General features: G+C 36.3%; 1 protein-coding gene across 2 annotated transcripts in view; it reads left to right on the forward strand.

Moving 5' to 3' along the window:
• The window catches only part of MRC1 (mannose receptor C-type 1), a 55,929-nt gene that overhangs the window by 30,120 nt on the left and 7,967 nt on the right, over positions 1-17,842 (forward strand). For both annotated transcript variants that reach the window (XM_032705463.1, XM_032705473.1), the window contains exons 11-24: positions 734-882; positions 2,438-2,637; positions 3,115-3,239; positions 4,365-4,452; positions 5,360-5,504; positions 6,891-6,932; positions 7,056-7,219; positions 8,355-8,422; positions 9,690-9,790; positions 10,332-10,474; positions 11,195-11,309; positions 13,027-13,196; positions 15,127-15,229; positions 16,092-16,321. In XM_032705463.1, coding sequence (XP_032561354.1) covers positions 734-882; positions 2,438-2,637; positions 3,115-3,239; positions 4,365-4,452; positions 5,360-5,504; positions 6,891-6,932; positions 7,056-7,219; positions 8,355-8,422; positions 9,690-9,790; positions 10,332-10,474; positions 11,195-11,309; positions 13,027-13,196; positions 15,127-15,229; positions 16,092-16,321 — 1,843 coding nt within the window. The remainder of the gene's footprint in view (positions 1-733; positions 883-2,437; positions 2,638-3,114; positions 3,240-4,364; positions 4,453-5,359; positions 5,505-6,890; positions 6,933-7,055; positions 7,220-8,354; positions 8,423-9,689; positions 9,791-10,331; positions 10,475-11,194; positions 11,310-13,026; positions 13,197-15,126; positions 15,230-16,091; positions 16,322-17,842) is intronic.

Raw genomic sequence — 17,842 nt, forward strand, 5'->3', positions numbered from 1 at the left:
CTTCACGCATTCCCTTATTTGTTTCTATATAGTCTAAATAAGTATGTTCTAGTGTGAAAGCTCCAGCTGTCACGAATGACAATTCTCTAAATGTAGGTAGCACTGCAGCTTCCATAAAAATGGTTTGACAGTAATGTGGTTTTCAGACTACACCTTGTTAAGGAGAGACTTTCATTTGCTTTGATTTCTTAAGAGTTGTTTGTTTAAGCACCATAATGAATTATGACAGGCTTTACCTCTCCATAGGTTTGTTGCCCAAATGTAACCTTTCTTGTGTGATTATTGGATTTAATTTACGGTGTTCCTTAGTTTGATAATTTAGTATCATACTACTCTACTTTCTTCATTAATGCCAAGATTCCTTTTCCAGTTATGGATTTGCCTGAAGCAAGAAGTTGTTAAAATACAAGAGTACTAGAAACTAGAAACTCAAAAAATACATAAGTCATAACACATAAGTCATGTCAGGTTTCTTCTTTCCCACTAATTTCATGTCAGTCCATTATTATACCACATTCTTCACTGGACATCCAAAGAGAAGGCAGAACATTGGTATTGAAGCTGACAAAATATCTACTGTGTAATGTTTTTGTTATACGCTTTGCTCAAGTAAATCCATCCAAGCTATGCTTTCAAAAAGGTACAGAAGTAATCCTGAGAAAAAACAAGCCTTTCACAACTTCTAAAAATAAACTTAATAAAATCAATTTAACGATTGTTTTCTTTTTAACAGATATGAGCAAGCCTATCTGACTAGCCTGGTTGGGCTGAGAACAGAAAGATACTTTTGGATTGGACTTTCAGATGTAGAAGAAAAAGGAACATTCAAGTGGACTAATGGTGAATCTGTCTTATTTACACACTGGAATTCTGAAATGCCTGGTAGGTATGGCTCTATATTGTTTAATGAGTCCTGTGCCCGTAACACATTGCTCACTATTTGAATTTTTTTACTTCATTCTTAGCCCTCTTGCTGGCATAATGAATAATTGTTTTCAAATATGTCCGGTTGCTTTCTCCAAGAATCCAATGTTGTTGCCAAGTTCCTGCTTGGTGCTGAAATGAGTTTTTAATATGAGCTTGGGAAGAAACTTTTAATTGAAATCAGGTTTCTCATTTGCAACTGTTCTGGGAAAGTCTGTGTCTGTACTACTCAGGAAAAACAAGCTCTGCATGCATATTTCACCCTGCTTACAAATCCTGCCTGTTCAGCCATATCTCATAGAACATTTGCTCACTGAATATTCTGAGGTGTGTGAGATAACAGCATGCATGAAGTATCTCTGGTCCTAGAGAAAATGGGACTGTAGGGAAATACAAGAGGATTGAAATATAGGGATGAGAGAGCATTTAATCTCTGACGTGATCACATCAGAAGGGTGATGGTTGTTAGCGTCCAAAGTTCTGGCATGTTGCATTTGCCTTTCAGGAGATCTACTGATTCTGTTTAATTTCGGTGCCTAACTGCTAACTTGAATGTGTCTGTCTGAGCTGTAAAGCTTATATACAGCAAGTTCATTTTTGAAAATCATAGATCAAATCAGACAAATTTGAGAAACTAGCTCTAACCACATCTTCAGTTTTAGGGGAGAATTTGTTGGATCTAAGGTTATGGTGTTTCACAGGTTTCACAGAATATTCTGAGTTGGAAGGGGCCCACCAGGATTGTCAAGTTTGGCTCTTAAGTGAATGGCCCACACAGCGATCAAACCCACAAACTTTGTGTTATTAACACCATGCTCTAACCAACTGAGCTAATCTCAGGGGTTTCTAGAGTCAGCCCCTGGAGGTGATTTGATGTGAGGTACAATCCTGTATCTCAGACATGGTTGAATTACATATTTTTTTGCCATTTTTTTTCTTTATTAATTAGAGTCATAGAATGGTTTGTGTTGGAAGGAACATTTAAAGATCACCTAGTCCCCACTCCTTGTCAGGGACACCTTCCACTAGACCAGGTTGCTCAAAGCCTTGTTCAACCTGGCCTTGATACTTCCAGGGATGGGGCATCCACAGCTCTGGGCAAAATATTCCAGTGTCTCACCACATTCATAATAAAAAATTCCTTCATTATGGCCAATCTAAACCTACCCTCTTTCATTTTAAAATCGTTGCCCCTTGTTCTGTCACTACAGGCTCTGGTAAAAAGTTTCTCTTCATCTTATAAACCCCCATTAGATACTGAGGAACCATGGTAATGTCTCCCTGGAGCCTTTTCTTCTCTAGGCTGAACAACCCCACTCCTTAAACCTCTCCTCATAGGAGAGGTGTTCTAGCCCTCTGATGATTTTTGTGACCCTCCTGTGGACCTGTTCTAAAATAAAAAACATTTTTAACTCTGTACAAAGACTTTACGTCTTTCAGAACAGAATATGAAATTTTCTAAATTCTTATGACCACCTAAATGTTAGTGTTGTGTATTCTTGTTTACAACCAGGAAGAAAACCAGGTTGCGTTGCTATGAGGACTGGAATCGCAGGTGGATTATGGGATGTAATAAAATGTGAAGAAAAGGCAAAGTTCCTATGTAAAGTGTGGGCAGAAGGAGTGACGCCACCCCCTGTTCCTACAACAACTCCTATTCCCCGATGTCCAGAAGGTTGGGACACAAACAATCGCATTAGCTTTTGTTTCAAAGTAAGTGTGTTGATTACTTCTTCGTTAAGGTAGTTTCTATTTGCTGCACATACGTGCAATAAAAATTGGTATACGTATGTCCTATTGTTTTGTAACCTTATTTACAGATTACATGTAGAAGCCTTCTTCCTTTCTACTGAAGTGTTCATGTTTTTGTTTATTCTGTTAAAGACCTAACTTCAGATTTGAACTTCTGTTCTTATTTTTCCATTCTTTTAAGATTAAAAGTACCTTTCTCCTAGTTGTTGTCTTGCAGCAGATATTCCTCTCAGCAATGCAGTTTGCTAACTTGGCTTAAAGACAGTCATTCTAAGCCTGTGTTTCACAAAGTTGAACACTCCTAAACCCTATATTCAAAGTTTCTGTAATCCCCACAGAACAAGGTAATTGTAAATCAATTCTTTTTGTGTAGCTGATATTGCTTGATCTTTTGATCTATATGGTCTATTTTGTCTGACTGCAAAATGCTCTCTTTAGCCTTTTCTAAGAGCAGAGCAAAGAAAAACATGGCTTGAATCACAAGAGTTTTGTCGAGCTCTAGGAGGAGATCTGGCCACCATTAATGGTAAAGAAGAGCAGTATGTGATACGGCTTTCTATTGTGTGAGTATCTGTATATGTTTTTACTTCAGTATAAGCCAGTCTGGATTCATTATCTGTATCTGTATCAAATGCATAGCAAAAAAGCAGAGCTGATGAAATACCGGGACTTGTATGACTAGTGACAATCACCTCAAAAGCTAATGCTGAAATGAGATTGAGAAGACATCTATTTGAGGCAAAATTTATCATCTGAAATAAAATTATTAATAAAACTGCAGAGTTAATTATAAAATTAACACAGATACCAGTTGTTTTCATGTAAATAAGTGTACAAATATGGTAGTAGTCATAATATAAATATGGACAATATGTAGATTTCTGGTCATTTTTATGAACTAATCAGGAAGCAGAAGCAACTTCAAATAATTTTTTTTCCTACATAGGGAATGCAAATAGGGTTAATAAGACCCTAAACTACAAAAAGCGGGTGTGAGATTTCTGAATGAGATTAAATCCTCCTAAAAAGCTAACACTTGCAGTATGATCTGAACAGACCAGGCTCAATGATTTTGTACATCCCTGACTAATGGAAGCAAGCCTGAAAAGTGGTGGCCCTGCAAAATGCTGTGACCATTCCAGAATCCCAGCTTTGTACTTAGAGTAAGGAAGAAGTCTCAGATGTTTCATTATCACAAATTGACTCAGTATATTCAGATAAATCAGTAAAGTGTGTCTGCTTGCAGACAAGAATTAGCTCTAGGTGCTATTTTTTAAATGTGATTCAGCTGCAACAAGTAACTTAGTGTTTGAAAACTCTTAAGCGCCTTTACAGAGAAAATGGAGAGTTGATCAATGGAGCAACAGTAGGAAATAAACCATTGTGAAAAAGTATTAAGCCACCTTATTTACAGGAGTTGGGTTGGATCTGATAATTTTCTTGATCCATATTTCAATCTGTCTGAGTAAATGTATAAAAATAACTTCTAGAAGTAGTTGCATTTTAATGTATTTTCACCCTGGTTGTTATTGTTTCTAACAGCCTTAAGGACTATTTTTAGAGAAGCTCTCTTAACTGTTGCAAATTATAGATTATTAAAAATACTGTAATGCCCTGATAAGTATTGTGTTTATGCTTAAACTTCTTAAAAATGGGACATTTATTACTATGATGTGTTTTTTTTTAAGGAAAAATAATTATTACCACCAGACTTTCTGGATAGGTTTATATTACTTGAATCCTGATGATGGTTTTGCTTGGAGTGATGGATCTCCAGTGAGTAATTTAATTTTCCACAGCTGTTATTTTGCATTCCCTAAGCTTCTCAGTTGTGTGTGGTATATACATTTCTGCGTAATTTTATGCTTAATCATGACCCTCTACTGTATTGTGCTCTCTTTAGGAAAGCTACTGAATAGCAATTTCATGGCTTGATTTTTTTGGCTAAAATTTTTGATAAGAAAATATGCATTGAATCAACAAGAAAACTAAATATACGTAAACTAAAAGGATGTTCTTATAAATGCAAGGATTTTTTGAGTAGAATAGTCCATCTTTAGTATTTCTTTTCTTTGCTAATTATCTGAAATAACCTACAATCCACGAAGCTTAACACAGTTTTTTAATGCCAGTGTGACTTATTGCACTTTAAACTAAGATACAAAACTGTTGAAACTAAAGTGATTTTGGAGATGTGGGTGTACTTCATGCAGGGCTGGTCAAGAGACATTGATGGAAATTTACAATACAGAAAACTGGAATTGGATTTTACATAGAGAATTAGAAGAGCAGTAATACTCTTCCGAGAAAAATGCTAACATTTTTGTCGTGTCTGAATACTATCTTATTATTTTATTCTTAATACATATTTAGTTAATTTAATATCTACATATAGCGTGCCCCATCATTGTTATTAAATAAATTTTACAGAATTTAGGTCCCCAAAAAAATGTCAATATTCTTCCAAGTGAGAACAGAAACAACTGTTATCTAAGCTGCAGTCCAGTTGCAACCTCAAAAAAAGTTTGAAATGTTAGCATTTGCACAGGGAGACTGATTTCCTCTTGCCTATCTTTAAACTGACAGTAGGAACAAGTTGTAGGTCTGTGGTTTGATGCTGTCTCCTCTGTCTATTATTTTATTTCCATATAACATAATCTTCACAGAACTTTTTCTGTCATAGGTGAGGTATGAAAACTGGGGCTTTGGAGAACCCAATAATTATCAGGGAATTGAACTTTGTACAGAGATCAGTGGTGATTCCAGCATGCGTTGGAATGACAGGCACTGCGATTATCTGTATGGATGGATTTGCCAGATAAGAAAAGGTACAGTTTACTTCTGTGTAATAAAAAGAGATTCTCAGTTGATTTTTTCCCCCTAACTTTAAGAAATAAAAATCTTCAAAGAAATTTTCATAAGGTTCTCTTATAAATTCTCTATATAAGAATTCTCTTCTGTGGAATGTGAAATATCAAAGTGGTATAAGGATTTTCATGTCTTTGAGGCATTTAAAGATGGAGAGCCTTTGGTGCCTGCAGGGACTGCTCTCTGAATTTTCTCTATGATTTCAGAAAGAGTAACATGATACTCCAAAAATAAGGAATGTTACTTTGAATATTCACATTCATATTTGATATTTCATTTAGAGAAGTTCATGCCTTCTCCAACAAATCCTATTATGGAATTTTTTTTCTTAGTTGAGTTTCAAGTTTTTAGAAAATAGTTTGCAAATCACTTCACATACTCAATATTTTATGTGTGAAAACTCCTTCCTTTACTTGGCTCAAGTGCTGTTTTTTTCAGCTAAAAGTGTGCAGTTGCAGCATGGAGCCTGGTTTCGAGATACTTTATTTATTTACGTATATATATATATATTTAATTGCTAAATTCTCTTGAGATGTGAGTTTGGATGCTTTTTATTTAGTGAAGACATCAAGACAAAGTTTATAATTCAAGGAAATCTTGAGTTGCCCTAGCAGTGCATCTACCTAAGTTTGAGCACTTTAGAAAGTGCACATTTAAATGTTTTACTGCATTCCTGTGTTGGGAAGGGGGGGGCAAAATAAAGATGCTCCATTAGATTATTGACAATAAGGCACCAGCTCTACTTTATATTGGTAAAGGAATTTCTTAGGCAGAGGGTTTCTTATTAAATGTCATTATCTGTGAGATTATATTTTAGCACAAAATAAATTGGTAAACCAAAACCCACAGAGATTTCCTGTATTACAAACCGTTTTCCTGAGATGCTAAAGTTACCATCCCGGAAGCCAGCTCCACGAAGCCACAGCAAGAACAAATAGTGGAATTCTTTGGCCTGAAGCTGTCTTTTCAGAAAAGACCAGTTAATTTCTTGGGATCTTTTCCAGTGAGATATTGTCTAGGGAAATTTTTTAGATCCAGGTAGAAGTTACTCTCGACAAGAGAAAAATGGAAAGAACCTCACTCCGTAGTAGCTAGGGCACCACATCAGATGATAACCCAGCCTGCATTCCTGCTGCCTCTGGTTTAAGCCACAATTCATTGGTGACCTTGGGAAAGGAGAGAGAGGGAGATACAAGAATCAGGAGATACAACTGTCTTAAGGATGTTAAATGCATTGCTAACCATAAAAATCAATTAAATGTATTGAAACATGCCTATCTGTCATAGTACGTATTTTCTCTTACAGCAGAAATTATACAATCATAATAAATATTTTTTTCTTATAGGGGCAAGCGTAAAGCCTGAACCAACAGAACCTCCTTCACTCAGTAGGTGTTACTGGTATTGCTATTTGTGTGTGTGTGTATGTTTAAAAGTACTTTAAAAATTTTACTAAGGAGTATGTCTTGTATCTCAGGAACAATATAGTTAGCTTGGCAATTATCTTACAGCATACCAGACTACTGAGGATGGATGGATTTTACATGAAGATAAACAATACTACTTCAGCATTGATATTGTTCCTATGGAAAAAGGTCGGGAGTTCTGCAAAAAGAGCTTTGGAGACCTCGCTGTCATTGAGACTGAAAGCGAAAGAAAGTTCCTCTGGCGATATGTAAGAAAAATCATTAATACTATGAAATAAACCACCAAAAAAAAGTGAGCATGGGCAGAAATCCTTTTCACCATGGTGTTCTCCCTACAAGTTTTGATAGTGAAATTTCGGTAACACCAAACCAGATTAGTATGAAGAACAAACTCAAGTCAAATTTTTCATAGCTGAGATGAGGACAGTTTTGGTTTGGTTTTTTTTTTATAGAAATGATCACAGTAAGCATTAAACAAATCATCATCATCTGCTTTCCGTATTCAGTGTAGTGATTACACCACCTTATGTCTACTGCAGCTCTTAATGTGCTGAGGTAAACACTAATGCTTACTTTTAAGGGATCTGTGGCTTCATTTCAGCAAAAAGTATTGCCCTGGTGAGCTATGATTCTATAAGGTGGGTGAGTTAGTTAGGGGTAAAGTTTATCAACAGATAAACACAAGATATTGTAAGTACTGAATCAAACCAGCAACTGACTGACATTCAGCACTCAGAACATTGACTTTAGGTCTTGTCTGTGTGTCTGGGATTTAGTCTGTCCAGCAGCCTCTTTTTGGCCCTCAAGTTTGCTCCTTTGCCACCACCTTCTTGTTCGGAGAATATAATTGTATAGAAAGAACAAAACGAGGCACTGATTATGGTATGAGAAAGAGCTTTGAAACTGTATTTCCTATATCTCTGGGGTTGGTTGCCTATTATACTGTCCTGAGCTACCTTCTTTTTAATCAGAAATGTGCTTAAAAGTCATATTCGAGCTACATAGAACATTTGCAGAGCTCACTGAAGAGTGACAGCAAGATGACACAAGGATCTATATCAATTCATATCCAAATTTAGGAAGGCTTATCCCTTGGAAGAAATTTGTCAGATGATTTCCACTGCAGAAACGTTGCAAGACACGCTGATTTCAGCGGCTTTCAAGTAAAACTGTGAGAAGTGTTTGATACAATGACCACACCTTTTGGCCTATGGTGAAGTCTGACTGTGGACTGTCAGCTGAGCTGCTTTAACTTAAATGTTGTAGCTAGAGAATATAGAAGTTTATATCCTTTGTAAGTTAGAGGTATGTTACTAATTATTAACATAATAGATTTCTGTCACAAAAGAGGACATTTATACAATTTTAATCTTTGCATTCTAGCTATTGAGAAATAGCAGAAAAGATGCATATTTCATTGGTTTACAACTGAGTATTGACCAACGTACAAGGTAGGTATGATCTAAGTTTTGAATCTTAATTTAAAAATTATTGTATTCTCAAGAGGTTTAATTCCATGTTAATTTAGCTCTAGATTATCCAGGAGAAACGCTGCGTGTTTCCTAAACAGAGTTCACCCAAAGCTAGCAGAAAAATTACACAGCAGTTAATGTATTTTGAATTTTTATTCAGGAATTTCTTTCCTTTATTCTGTGATTTATATTGAAAATATCAATAGATGCCCCAACTGTACATATATAAGACTTCTAGGAGCTAAAAATGTTCCTTTCACCCATCCTTAACTGTTGACAACAGACTGTAATAAAGGAACAAATGCAAATTATATACTTTTTCTAGAACAAAGATAGCTGTTGCACTGTGACGGTCAGTAGGTTTTCAGCAAGCCTTTCTGAATGTCAGTGTGCAGCACCACTTTGATTTTTACACGTGATGTTTATTCAGGCCTGGATTCAGTTCAGCCTGTGTTTTGAAATGCCTGGATAGATGCCTAGTAGTTTTTGGTTCTCCTTATAGTCCACAGTGACAATGAGGAACCTCCAGAGGATAATTAGGATGTTAGGTGAGCCAGGTGACCCTTTAAAAATGAGGAATCTCTGCCTTTCTATTGGTTTTGTAGGGGCCCTCATGTGAATATTCTTTTAAGTAGCTTGTGTATGTGCCTGAAAGATGAACCTGGGCACTTCTGTCACTTGCAGACCAATAGAAATATGTCTCCTAATAATTTACCTGGCTATGATTTTGTTCTTCATTGCTTAATCTGCACGGATGTACAGCTTTGTCAGTGTTTGTATTTTACCTTGAGGTGAGGACATTGTCACAAGAATTTCCCCACAGGTGGTTTGTCATGCCCTTTTGCCCTGCATGGGGGAATGGTCAAACATTTCACAGGTGTTACAAATAGTAACTTTTATCTCTGCAATGGGCACAGGGAATGTATGCCTTGGGAGATATGGTGAGCATCTGGGCTTTCTCATGCTGAAATGGTATTGGCCCAGGTGGTTATTTTGAGCATTGTCCTATCAGTTGTAACAGCATCAGCATATTGCTTAAATGCAGAATGAGCAAACACACACACCCATGTCTTTGTGCAGAGAGCGGGTTTCGTGCGATTAGCAAAGAGGCAAGTTGGTCAGAAAACCTTGTACACTTTAAACTGTGAACAGCTATATTAAGCATATTGCAAAATTAGTTTTTGTAGCATGGGAGAAATTCTGTTTGTATGTTAAAGAAGCGTTTTGTTGGATTGTTTTTCTTAAGCTGGATGGATGGCACTCCAGTGAATTATTTGGCATGGGCACCACATGAGCCTAACTTTGCAAATAATGATGAAAACTGTGTAGTTATGTACAAGAATTTAGGTGAGTTTTGTATGTTTTTTATGAATTTCATTATTTGTGTGTTTGTGTCACAACAAATTTTTTTCATTTGAGAGGCCCCCCTTCCCCCCACTTTTTTTTTGCTCTTCTGCAATAAGTTATAGCAGCACACCATAGTATTACTTTCAGGACTTATTAGTCTTGCACTCTTGTGCTTGCCTTAAGCCTGGCATGGAGAAGCTCTGATAGAGGTCTGCAGTTGTGATTGATTTTGTGATAATTTTTATTTAAAATATATTTTTATTAAAATTGACCTAATTTTTTATTAAAATTGATCTAATGGGCCACTATAAAATTTTTATTTCTAGTACCTGATTCTGCAAAGCTTTTAACATTCTGTAATTACAGTGGGTATAAAGTGACATATTTTTCCTAGACACTAATATCAAATGATAATAAACTGAGAGATTCAGATTTGATCTTATCTTTCAACTAAAAGCACTTTGTGTGAGAATCAGTGAAATTGATTTCCATTTAAGCAGCTATGTGGTGTCATACAGTTCCCCATTTATCTTGCACTCAGGATATTGGAATGATATAAACTGTGGTTATCCACATCCCTACATATGTGAAAGGCATAACAGTTCCATTAATTCAACTGTTCCTCCAACAACATTTTCAACTCCAAGAGGATGTCATCCAACTTGGCTTTCCTTTCATAATAAGGTACCATAACAAATAGAGTGCATGCTGGATGTTTGGCAAAACATTAAATAGAAAAGAAGGGAATTATTTAATGATATTGTTTCTTATTAGAGTAAAATATTATTAATATTTGCAGAGAGCTGGTTGACACATGCTTTTCTTTCTTTGCCCACTGTTTTGCAGGAAAGATGCTTTTTTGATGCTTCTAATGAAGGATATTCAATTGCAGTCGATAAAAGATATTCTCTAGTCAGCTCTTCAAATGTTTTGATGTGCATTTCCTAAAGAGTTTAGTTAGAATTCCTGACATATTGATGCCTTGATCTTGATGGGTTTTAATCAAATGATAATGCTTTTTATTGACTAAATTTTGTCTTCCTTACCTTTACTTACATGCTATGCTTTGTAGAGTCAAATTAATAATCAGGCAGACTAATATCAGTCATGCATAACAGCACTATTAGCTGACTGTTTATAAAAAAAGTCAAGTTTTACTTATTTTCTGGGGATTTCAGGTCAAATCTAGCGTGTGTCTTGTTGAGCAAAAGACTTTATTGAGACCTCTAATTTTATAAAGAACCAGGACCAGCACAAAAAGCTCATTTTAAGTTAAATATGTTTTTTCAGATAAATGGATTTCTTTACTGCTTTTTCTCCGTCCTGCTTTGTTTAAGGCAGTGGTTTCAATTGTGAGTGATATTATAATAAAGATAATATATAAAGAATTTGTTCATATTTTAGTGTTACAAGATATTTGGATCTACAGAAGAGGAACGTGTCACTTGGCATGCTGCACGAACAGCTTGCATGAATTTAGGAGGAAACCTGGCCACTGTCCCTAATGAACAAGTGCAAGGTACTGTGTACAGTTTTGTAGCAACTAAATGAGATGATATTTAATCTTTATAGGTTGGCTGTTGTATTTGAGTGAATATGAACTGGTCTAAATAATGATTGCACACCTGACTTCTGTTCCAAAACATATAATTTTTAGAAATTTGCAATGAAGTCTTCATCTGAATCTATCAAATTTTAATGTTGGCTTTTATATATATATACACACACACACATATATATATATACATACACACATATATATTCTACACACATACATACATGTGTATGTGTATTGTCCTGACAGTGAAAGTAGTGAGTTTTTTTCTGCTTACACGTGATGCTAACTAGACTTAGTAATTTCCATTGCAAACACTGTGGTTTCACTAGGTGACATTAACTCCCTGCATGGCTTTTCTATTAAATCAAGCAGAACACCTTTAGATCAGGATTTGTCTCTGGGCACTTGGAACAGGTTTGACTGCTCATACACCTACCCAGAACTCAGGACATAGATGTGCCACTCTTTTCACTAGAGGAGCTAGTGTTGTGTGTGCAAGTCTGTGTTGTAATCTGAGCAATTAAACAGTTTAAATTTAAATGGCTGTCATGAACTTAGTACTAGTTATGTTTTCCACTTGTGAAGATGAGAAGAATCAAACTTTCATTTTTCAAACATATTTAAATTATTATCCAAAATAATTTCAGCAGTACAGATTTCGGGTGCTTAGTTCATGCACAGGACCTGAATTCTATGTAAAAGAGAAATAAGCAATAAAGATATTAGCACAAAACTATTGTCACTGTTGGAAGTGAAGGCATAAAGGCTTGAGTTCCTCATACAGTTTCTGACAGAACAGCAATGGCAAAGAAATCTACAGGCTTCATTCCTGGAAGAGTAAGTTGCATACATTTAAAAATACTGAGGGAAGGTGAACGATTAACAGAGCAGATAGAAATTCATCTATTCTTTGCAGAGGGAAAAAACCTCATAGCAATGACTGTAGCAGTTGGCATAAGCCATGGTATATTCACTTTATCAAAATGTTTGATGTGTTGTGGATTAGTGGGTTGCTGAATGCCAGCTGACCTAGCCTGCTCTATTTGTGAGCTAGCCATGTAAGCTAAGACACATAAGCACCCTCCTGGACTGTGCAAAGCTGTGGTAATTGATTTGCTTGTTTTGTTGGGACTCATCTGAAGCCTGTCACTTGTGATTCGGTTCCCTGCTAAGGCAGTGCAGGCTATTGCCCAGGCATCCAGGGAGGGAGGAAACACCCTTGCTGTTCTAGAACAGCACTACTTGGGCAGATACACAAATGGAGGTGCTCAGTGGCGCTGTTTGGTGTCATTGCGCGGCAACCACTCAGATGGGACTATAACAAATGTATGTGATCCCCATGGCTGTATATTTCTAAGTCAGTTGTGGGAACAGGATTCAAAAGTGCCTTGTAACATTATAAAAAACACTTCTGTCATGCTTTTGGGATTCGTCCCAGTACTGGTTTAGGTACTTAGCTGAAGTATTTTGCCCAAAGCCACAGTTATATATCTGTTTTCCTGTTCATCGAACTCAAAAGACACCTCCTTTTCATCTTACCTTCTTGTGTTGAGAACAATGACATGTTGTGTATTTCAGAAAACGCATTCAATATCACTGATCTCACTGAGGCCAAATATTTAAATTGTCCTTCATTAAAATGATTCCTCTTTTTCTTTGCCTTTTTTTTCTACTCTAGCTTTCCTCACCTTTCATATGAAAGACTTTGATATGGATACATGGATTGGATTAAATGATATAAATCATGAAATGAGGTTCCTCTGGACAGATGGAACAGGAGTTTACTTTACAAACTGGGCCAAAGGCTTCCCATCAGGACACAGCAATTCATACTCATATGACGGCCAGGTAAATAACAATTACAAATTGTTCACTGAAATTTGGTTTTACAGAATCACAGAATCACTTAGATTTGTAAAACTGCTAAGATCATTGAGTCCAACTGTTAACCCAGCACCACCAAACCATGCCTTTAAGTGCCACATATACACATCTTTTAAATATCTCCAGGGATGGTGACTCAACCCCTTTTCCCTGGGCAGCCTGTTCCAGTGCTTGACAACTGCTTTGACAATGAAATTTTTCCTAATATCCAATCTAGTTGTGCCAATCCCTTTGCACAACTTGAGGCCATTTCCTCTTGTCCTATCACTTGTTACTGGAGAGAAGAGACCAACATCCATCTTGCTTCAGATTACTGTTATGCATTTTTTGTGATTTCAAACATGCTCCTGCTTGTCTCACTACTTTCATACTTTTATACGTCAGACATAAATCCAAGCAGAGTGAGTGGTTTTGAGCCCTTGTGAAGTTGCTGTATCAGGTGGTGACAGGATCTGTGGAGTGCTTATACAAGACTTGCTTCAGTTTTCAATTCTCTGTGTCCATGAAGGCTACAGTTGTGCCTGAACTTTGCAGGTTTATCAGCAGGTGTGTAACTTGCAAGGCAGCATTTACAGACTTTTCTCTCAAAGAGGGGTGTCTTACATAGAAGCAAATAGGCACATTCTGTCAGTCACATTTGCAGGAAGGGCACGAGTCTATAAAAAGACAGCCATTCAGTTGTTACAAGAAAAAAAAGAAAAACAAAACCAGTAGAAAGTCACTTCCCCTATTTCCCTGTCAAACAAACTGATCTGATAGGTCACAGAATTCCTATCTCTGATCTTACATGTTTAGATAGTTCTCTACTCTGGAACTACAGAACATTACAGTACTAGCTCTATTTCTGTTGTCTACAATTTTCAATGTAGAAATCTTATTTTGATGTATAATGTCCTTTTTCTTGTTTTTGAAAGTATCACCTATGAACTTCTGATCTCTAAGGGAAGGAGAAAATCAGGGAAAATTTGGAGTTTAAAAGAAAATATCTTTAAAATGTCACTTCTGAAAAGAAAAATGTATGTTTTTCTCTTTTTATGTAAAGCAGTAGGATTTCTATGAAGTCTTACATGAAATCTTATTAAGTCCCTATTTTATAAATTTCAGATTTATTTTTAAGTTTGCTTGATCTTAGCACAAAATGTTATTATAGTTAACAAAATACTATGCAACTGTTCAGTTTGAAAGATTTAAATCTCAATGCTTTTCACTTGCAAGTGAAGTATTTATCTGTGCATCTCCTCCTGGACAGAAAAAAGCAAACAAGTAAATAGAATAAATATGTATGCTTCATTGCACAAAACCATATGTATGCTTCATTGTACCCATGCAGGCTTTTGCATTCATCAGTATTTGTTTAATACGTGCTAAGCTTGGTTCTGAGGTTCTGAAGTTGCAATATCCTTGTGAGGATGGTACTGACAATTAAATGGCTGCCTTTGGGCAGGAGCCATCCTAACTGCTGTGTGTACTATTACAGCTTGCAACAATAAATTCGAAGAGGCTGATATGTCTGAAATGATGCATTGTTCATTGAGGGTCCAAGTTTTTTTCTGGGGCAAAGTTAATCAGTCTTTTCTATAATAATTGATCTCATTTCTCTTTAAATTATCTGTGACTCCTCTCCATGCTATATGCCTGGAGATTGAGAATACTGCAGTTTCTCTGGTCTGCTTACTCACCCCAATGTTGTGCAAGAGAAAGCAACATTAAGCAATCTGTGAAGTGTAAGAGGAATAGAACTTCCACATCATAAAACTTATGTTCTTACATGTTACAAAGATATGAAAATAAAATTACAGTCTTATTTGTGTCTGAAGATGTAAAAAGGAGACAAAAGTTTTGTATTTGCTTTTTCTAGCTATTTGTAACTGATTTTATATCTTTTTGCTTCGAGGCTGATTGTGTTGTCATGAGAAACAATCCTATTAAGGAAGCAGGAAAGTGGGCTGATCTGAGTTGTGATAACAGCAGAGGATATATATGCCAAATTGATGCAGGTACTTGTCACTTTAGTTAAAACACAGTCACGCCTCGTGTTTTTTTCAAGGAATTGCTTAGCTGTCTGAATTTCAACATAATTTCACTTCCAATAAAGATAAATGCACAAGTTGTTCTTCAGGCAGGAACACGAGGGTCATATGTGTCAGAGGTCCAGTTAGTCATTACTCTCACCTGACCCTTCCCAGTAACTGCTGTGTTGCTATCTTCCTGAGCTGGAATTTGTATCTGCATCTTCATGTTTAGTATGACCCTTGGTATGACTTTTGTTCCATGATTTTGTCATTTTCTGAATATACTGGCTTTCAAAACATGTTTTGGAAAATACTTGTTTGTACATGTAGCATGAACTGTCTGGAGTGACACCGTAACTCATCTGCACTGAAGTTGAGTGAAATCACCTCCAAAAAAAGAGACCATAAAGCACTGAAAACCTCTAAGTATATGATTGATTTTTAAGAACTGGTCTATTGTGAAGTTTTTAATTTCTTGGGCATAAAAAAAATATCTGGGAAACAACACAGTTTCTGCAAAACCTTTCATTTGATGAAAAATACTTTTTAAAGAAATTATGAACTAATTGTGAATAATTTCAGCAATCCTGTTCTTGAGAACTGTATAGAATGCTCCTTTACTGCTTATAAGTGGTTGCTTTAAGCAGCTCTTTTCCTTTCTACAGCTTTGTAATTGATTTTTACTACTATTGGTGGCTTAAAGAACAGTGCATCTAATCCATGCTGATTATAAGTCAGGGAATATGAAATCAAGAAAGGTCTTTGTTTAATTTTATTTGAAACCACTCAAAATCATAATCCCCTTTTGAACAAGTATATGGGTCTTTTTTTATCCTTTATTTTACAGATGCTGACTTTCTGCCTTCTACAAGTTCATCTCCATCCAACCTTGTCCGTTATGGTAACAGCAGTTATATCTTCATCCTTACCAAAATGACATGGGAAGATGCTCAGAAAAACTGCAAACATGATCAGTTTGACCTTTCTAGCATCTTAGACCCCTACAGTAATTCGTTCCTGTGGCTGAAGATATTAAAATATGGGGTGCCTATGTGGATTGGTCTAAACAGTAATGTGGTAAGAACATTAAACTAATTGTTTACATATTGGTCCAAAATACTTTTGTGTATTATAGATCAGAATTCATAGAATCATAGAATCATAGAATCAACTGGGTTGGAAGGGACCTCTGAGATCATCAAGTCCAACCCTTGATCCATTTCTGCCGTGATTACTATACCACGGCACTAAGTGCCACATCCACTCTCATCTTAAAAACCTCCAGGGACAGAGAATCCACCACTTCCCTGGACAGCCCATTCCAATGTCTGATTACCCTCTCTGTAAAGAATTTCTTCCTAATATCCAACCTAAACCTCCCCTGGCACAGCTTAAGCCCATGCCATCTTGTCTTACTGATAGCTGCCTGGGAGAAGAGACCAACCCCCACCTGGCTACAACCTCCTTTCAGGGAGTTTTAGAGAGTGATGAGGTCTCCCCTGAGCCTCCTCTTCTCCAGGCTGAACAACCCCAGCTCCCTCAGCCTCTCCTCAAAGGACTTGTGCTCGAGTCCCTTCACCAACCTTGTTGCTCTTCTCTGGACCTGCTCCAGCACCTCAATATCCTTCCTGAACTGAGGGGCCCAGAACTGGACACAGTACTCCAGGGGTGGCCTCACCAGCCTCTTCTATTAATATGATTAAATTGTATATATTACACATGCTTTCCACGCTATTTCTGTAATATTCCACTATGTGCACTTCGAAATAAGATATTTTAGGCTATGATCTTGAAATATCTCTTTGCATATATGGTCTATTTGATATAAAATCCACATGTTTTAAGATGTACACAGGAAAACATTTATTCTAAATAAAATACCTAATTTTCAGAAATATAATAAGGTGCTCTTACTATGACTATTTAAACATTTTTGAGGATAGTTAGCAAAATAATTAATTGGTTTACTTAGTTTAATTTTGTTTGTCTCCCCTCTCCCAGTTGTTCGATATTTTGATACTTCCTGCATGTTAAAATGCAACGTTTTTTGTTCTTGGCACAGACACTTGTCTCACACTCACTCCATTTGGCTGAGTACATGAAAAAAACAAATGATTGAGCATAACACACCACTTCCTAAAACCCAAAAGATTCCCCTAACATTAATCAACAGGATGAATCACTGAATTTACCAGCATTGGTGGAAAATGATTACAGTTTCAAATGCACTTCAAGTTAAAATAATCTATGTCTTGAAATTTGCGGGGAAACAGATAGTGCATAAACTAGTAATTCGAATTTCGCTCCAACAAATTATTTTAAATTAAATTCTTATTAGTTCCACGTTAAAAGTTCAGAATCAACTCAGTGTCACCTACTCTGCATTTCCTTTTGCTGAAAAGCGTTTGTTGCACTGCTATATTTCTCAATGAATAGCTACTTGTCACAACAAAAGTTTCAAAGATGGAGCCATTAGTATTTGTTCTTGATTTCTAAAAAAACCCCCAATCTTCTGGCACAAGGTACTACATAGACAGACATTTGACTGATGAAAGAATGGTTAATGCTTAGAGTTTAATCATTCCAGTTAATGTGTTT

The sequence above is a fragment of the Chiroxiphia lanceolata genome, chromosome 1, assembly GCF_009829145.1.
Source record: "Chiroxiphia lanceolata isolate bChiLan1 chromosome 1, bChiLan1.pri, whole genome shotgun sequence".
In the NCBI taxonomy this organism is placed as follows: Eukaryota; Metazoa; Chordata; class Aves; order Passeriformes; family Pipridae; genus Chiroxiphia; species Chiroxiphia lanceolata.